The 6,000-nt window shown below is 37.8% G+C and overlaps 2 protein-coding genes across 3 annotated transcripts in view; one reads left to right on the top strand and one right to left on the bottom strand.

The window, feature by feature from the left end:
- The first annotated feature begins 978 nt into the window (after window positions 1–978).
- Window positions 979–4,575, top strand: LOC149022765 (uncharacterized). 2 transcript variants are annotated; one of them, XM_089150701.1, is made up of 4 exons: window positions 979–1,264; window positions 2,002–2,104; window positions 2,204–2,684; window positions 4,039–4,575. In XM_089150701.1, exons 3-4 carry the CDS (start codon window positions 2,207–2,209, stop codon window positions 4,278–4,280), a joined length of 720 nt encoding a protein of 239 aa, XP_089006827.1. In that variant the 5' UTR covers window positions 979–1,264; window positions 2,002–2,104; window positions 2,204–2,206; the 3' UTR covers window positions 4,281–4,575. The 2 variants fall into 2 exon arrangements, with proteins under 2 accessions (XP_089006827.1, XP_089006828.1); XM_089150702.1 differs by lacking the exon at window positions 2,002–2,104.
- Window positions 4,576–4,618: 43 nt separating this feature from the next.
- The window catches only part of LOC149022764 (putative triglyceride lipase), a 140,173-nt gene continuing 138,791 nt past the window's right edge, over window positions 4,619–6,000 (bottom strand). The window contains exon 18 of the mRNA XM_089150700.1: window positions 4,619–5,033. Coding sequence (XP_089006826.1) covers window positions 4,953–5,033 — 81 coding nt within the window. The 3' untranslated portion in view covers window positions 4,619–4,952. The remainder of the gene's footprint in view (window positions 5,034–6,000) is intronic.

Genomic DNA, 6,000 nt, shown 5'->3' with positions numbered 1-6,000 from the left:
TTATTTTAATTTTATAATTAATTTTTAATTTACAATTAGACAAACCCACTAGTTGCAATCTATTCACTGCTCTCTAAGTTGCATTAACAAATAGGGTTTGGAGGGATGATGGTGTATGGCTCTTATTTTGTTGAGGCTCTTGGAGTATATAGTGGGCCTTATCTATATGTGGGAAGGATCCCTTAAAGGTAATGCTGCTGCAATCATGGTAGTACATGGCCAAATGGAGGTACATGGAGAAGAAATAGTAGAAGATAAATATTTTCACCTTGGATAGGGGCAAAAGGGTAATTTCATGAATCTCAATGCATGGACACATGGTTCTTGTTGCCTCTTAGGCCTATTCCATTTTCCTTATATAAGAGATATTGGTGGCTATAAACATTCCCTTCATGAGACCAATGCTATGGTTGATGTATGCTAATAGTTTACTTAAAATTGGTGATATGCTCAACCCTCTCATATGGTTGAAGGATTCAAACATTTTGCAGCACCCAAGTGACCGGCCATTCAGAAGCCAGTTCTCAGTGAGCGCCACGTGTTCCGTATGAATTTTCAACCATTAGATTATTCACACTTTGGTTTGATTGATAAAATAAACTGGTTAGGTTGATTTTTAAAAGTATTACAATCCAATGGTTGAAAATTCATAGGAACACGTGATGCTCATTAAGAGCTGGCTATTGGATGGCCACTCACTTGGACAGTGCAGAGGATTTGAACCCATTGGTGAAAGGTAATCATTTGATAATCAAGTCCCTACACTTGCATGAGGGATATGGATGGGGTTTTTCATTTTAAGAGGGATTCAATGATGATAATTTTGCATGCTCTTCGTATGTTCAAGTGAAAGAATCATTTAAAATTTTAACGAAAGAACATGTGAATTACCAACCTACCCCGAGAGAGCTGATAAAACGTTTGCTTCACTCTCGCAGTTCAATTTAATTCCTTCTGAAGCGTTTCTGAGCTGAAAATGGGAGAGTTATGAAAAATGGGTCCTACACTTCCGCCGACAACATTCATTAATGAGTGTCCTCATTTCTTATTTTTTAGCTTGAAAAGACTCGACTTACAGGTCCTTTCCCTTTCCCTTGCCAAGAATCCAATGCAATCACACATCAACTTGCACTGCTTCTTTCCCTTTCTCTGAATTCAAGGATGAAAGAAGAAGACTGAAGAAGCATAACCCCGCTGGGAATTTGCAGGTTTTCAGTAAGATCATCATCAGCAACTTCAAAGAAACTTGGAAAGAAAATTGAAGGTGATTTTTTTCATATTCCCTAAGCATTCCAATTTTAAATATTAGTAGATCTAACAGAATATATCTATGGTTGAAATGGTCACAACATGCTCATTCACGTGCAAGAAATAAATGTCACTGTTCAAAAATTATTGGAGGCTCTAGTCACATACCCATGAAGAGTTAAATCAGAATTAATTCATTATAATCAAAAGAATTCCAGTGAAATACATTCTCAATTTTGTTTCTTCCTTTTTTTAAATTTCTGATAAGTTCGTTCTGTCAAGTCAACCATTACCTGGACCTCTTCTTCCCTTGTCACAACCACAAACTTATATTGAAAACTTCTCTTTGGCTTTTGTAACTGTTAACATTAGTCTTCTCAATTTGCAGAGACACAGACAGTGACACATGCCATCCCCACATGTTACCCCTACTCATCAACCTTTTATTCTAACTGAGTAATTTTGTCAAACACATGGGCCACATAGATGCGGAGCCAACCATTAAAATTCTATCTGATGGTGTCATTTTGAAATCCCATGTGATACAAAATAAAACAATAGGATGCAATGGCTAGATAACAAGATAGCAAATCCAATTAATGCGTCACTTCTAGTGTGTTTAACTCTGGCAAGTCATCTTTATTCTTCACGGGCTATTGTTGAACAAACTTTAATTAATGATTTGATGAGTTGAGTCACAAATTTTGGAGGAGCCGTTTCAGAACAGTTGAAAAACTAAAATGATATATACAGGGAATGGCTCGGACATGGAAGGTCAGATGGAGCCCCTACCTTCTGCAAAGAATTTATGGTCTTTCACCAGCTTCCTGAAATCTAGATATTCTATTCCAAAAAAGTAGGTAGCATCAATTACACTGCACTACACTTGGGTTTCTCTTCTTTTACAACTTCATCACTGCCAATTCATTTCATTTACCTTCTTGAGTTCAATCAGCAAATGGGCAAAGGAAACAGGAGGAGCTGTGGTATGGGTAGCATCATAAGCAAGAAGGAGAGGAACCCATGTAAGGAGGTCGACTACAAGGGGCTTAGGGAGAGGATAAAGCTCTTACATGATGAGATTCATGAGATAAAGCATTTGAGAGAGATGGAATGTCAAACCCATGAGAGACTGGGGATGATCAGCGCTTGGAAGGAAGCTAAGTGGAAGAGCGAGAGGAAGAAGTTGAGAGAGGAGGCGAGGAGGTTAAGAAAGGAACTGACAGCCAAGGAGCTGAAAATTAAAGGGATGGAGGATGGTGTAGTTGCAGGGAAAATTGAAGAGCAGTGGCAATGGCAACTGCTGGGAAGTGATTTCTTGGCCGAGCACATGGAGGAGGAACAAGCTCGTCGTGATGAGGCTGTGGAGAAATGGAAGAGGCTCTATATTGCTATCAGGACCGAACTTGACACTCTCATACAGAGAGCTCATCAAGGTGAGACAATTCCCTCCTCTCTCTCTCTCTCTCTTTCTCTCACACAGATTAGAATTAGAACCAACAACAACACAAACATCATCATCATATCATCTCTATCTCTCTGTTTTTACAATTAAGAGGGTGGCATGGAGAAGATGGATACGATAATCCAATCAGAAGGAATTTTGAATAGATGACTTTCCTCCTTTTCCTCGCACAAAGTGGGAGCTTGAACCTTACTTACTGCTGCTGGTTCTCTACGTGAGCTCTGGTTTTGTAATCCAATTAGTAGTGCAGTTCTCGTTGCCACTGATGATGGCCTCACACGAGACGCATGCGACCCTTCGTTTCCTTGTTAAGGATAATGTCAGTTTTCATCGAGGATTTATCTTTCATGGATACCTGTAAACCAGTCTTCACTTAAAAAAGATTAGATTCCTTGCCTAACAGAAAGCTGGGTGGAGAGGATATCCACTATTCTTTTTATTGTGGGCGAAGAAAACGAGTTGGCGATCCTTTGCCCGATGGGTAGAGGATTGTGCTCCGCCTTATATCCACCATATGTTTAGGAGGGAACTCCACCTTTGAACATTAATAAAATAAACACAAATTTCAAAGGTTAATCCCTTTTAAATGTGTGGTTAAGGAGTGTGAGGGAAATTCAATGATCTAGCTAGACTCAAAGAAAACTTGGTCAATTGGTGAATGAGGTGTTTGGGTCACAGTCGGGTTGGTTTATCGACAGCTCGACTAATCAAAGAAAGAGAAAAACTTGATCACTTCATGTGAAGGTAAAGAAAAAGTAAAAGATAAATTACCGACAAAAGAAAATGGTCAGGTAGGTAGAGGCTAGGTAACATATGGAGCTAAAGTGAGTCTAGATCAGCTCCCGTATGTGCTCCCCTGATGCCCCACACAAGTGGCCCCTAATGGGTTATATATAGGCTCACACAATATGTGTGGTGAAAAACTCTGAACTTCGGAAAGGCCGTGGCAATTTGATTCTTAGGTCTCTATTTGGTACAATACTCATTTTAAATTTTTAGATACATTTTTTGTAGCTTGACTAATTTCCAGGATATTCTTATGAAGTAGTAAATCATTTTTATATGTCTCATCATCCGGTATATCTTTTGCTTCTGTAATGTTGCTTATGGTACATTTCGCCTTAAAATCAAGAGAGGTTATCTTATGATACAGTGTGAGATACTATATATGATACGGAGATTTGTTTACAGAACTGAAAAAATTGATGCTATATTTCTGTCGAGGTTGCCAAAATGTTACATGAATTACTGCCCTTGTGAAATGTGTTTGATCTGATTTGGGTTCCAATTTGGGAAGTTAATGGTGTTACTAATTTTTATTGCAGGTGATACACTTTACTGCAGAGAAGAGGAGAATACCATACAGATATTGAAAAGGGAATTGAAATGTAAAGAAGAAACAATCCAAGACTTGAAAACCAAAGTAGCTACAATGGAGAAGGAAAGATTCAAAAAGGAAAGGGAGGTAGACATTCTGAGGCAGAGCCTACGAATCTTGAACAGCAAGAAAAGTTTGACACCTGCTACTAAGGGTCTCTCTCAGAGGTTTGCCCGTGTAAAAGTTTGACATAGCTGGTACATAAGTGATTGGTTCTGACTTTCAAGATATTAAAGAGAAAATGCCCATTTAGAATTTGATCAAGGGAAAAAAATATGCATGGAATCAAGAATCACTGGTTGTAAAAGATGAAGACTAAATGAAAATCATATGCATGAAAACTCTCAAATGCTCATTGTTTTTGACTGCTTGAGGTGCCTCCGTCGGAGGCGAATAATGGTTACTGGTTTGGAATTTCAGATTTCAAAATTCAGTGAGAAAAAGCTCTGGAATTTTATCAAGTACATGAATAATATGTTTTCCCATTACAAGATAATATTTCTTTCCAATGGCAGATTGTACCAAGAAGCACAATATTTTGCTGGTTCTTCCATGAATAGTCTTGAAGACCCCTATATTATTCTCAGGATCTTTTTAGGTGCACAAAATCATATACATGCACTTTGAAAGTGAAAGAGCAGTAGAAAGTCAACAAAATATTTGATCACCGAGAACGGTACACTTATTTCAGTTACACTAATGGTCATAAGATTTACATTTTTCTTTGAATGAATAGATGTTCCTGTACAAGTATGGGAATCTAAGAATGTTGCTTGATGCAGTCTTTAACTAAAATAGCCGAGAATTTTGTGTAAATTCATGCTGTAAGACCAATATTTCATCATGTGACAAGATACCATCTCAGCTAATTGAAAAGCTATCTTCGCTTGTGGAACCAGTGGAATTTGAGCTTGCAATGGTCCGATAATTTCTTCTCACATGCTTTAAGAAAAAGAAGAAAAAAAATTCTCAAATATCACAAAATTTTGGTAACCAATGCAATCAGACATGAAGGCAGCAAACTATGCACAGAATACTGTTTCTTTGGAGTAATAATATATTTTGTAAATATCAATCAAACAGCTATCTTCACATGAAAAAAGAAAATAAACATTTTCAAACAAAGCAATGTCAACATGCAGCACATGTTGATGTTATATTCACACTAAAGTATCCTGAACATAACTCCATATTTGCTGTCAGCATACTCATACGCACACGAACAAACACACAAAAGGGTTCAAACTCTATGTTTTGCTGTCTTGCAGAAAACACTGCTTACAGACATTTTTGGCAGAAATCCTAATTAACATGTGTTGGGAATTATGGTTTATGCCCAACGGCAATTTAGTCATTCCATAAATGGGTGGTTACAAGAGAGTAAAAAGGGGTAACCACCGCCTCCCTCTCACTACAAGTTATTGAATTCGGTTTCTTGTGTAGCTCTTACTCTCTTGAGATTTGATCTCTCTATTGAACATTCCATAAGGAGTACTTGGGTTGTGGACTGGTATTCTCCTTCCTTGAGATCGAGAATTATCCAGTGAAGAAGAAGAAGTCAAGGATGTGTAGGGCACCATCTCTTTCAAAGGATTTGATCCGTTATTTCCGCTATGTATTCGGTGTTCGAGAATCCAGGTAAGATTCTATCTTTGCTATTATTATATAGTGGATTCTTGAACCCTCCATGTAAATTATCCAAAACCAACATTGGCATCAAAGCCACGGCTTCTTGGGTTTCCCTAGAATCGTTGGTTTTGATTTCTTAGGCTGTAATTCATGGACCCAATGTGGAAGGAACAAGGGTCATTAGTTTCGAATCTGAAACCCTAGACTTAGTAAGAATGATCCATTATATTTGTTTTGTGCAATGAATGGTTGATTCGTTTTCCTTCGGAATTTTTATTCA

This window comes from Hakea prostrata, chromosome 3 (assembly GCF_041222555.1).
Source record: "Hakea prostrata isolate BN-2017 chromosome 3, UWA_Hpros_2, whole genome shotgun sequence".
NCBI classification, from domain to species: Eukaryota; Viridiplantae; Streptophyta; class Magnoliopsida; order Proteales; family Proteaceae; genus Hakea; species Hakea prostrata.
The sequence above is the reverse complement of the archived record's forward strand: the minus strand, read 5'-3'. Positions and strand labels throughout refer to the sequence as shown.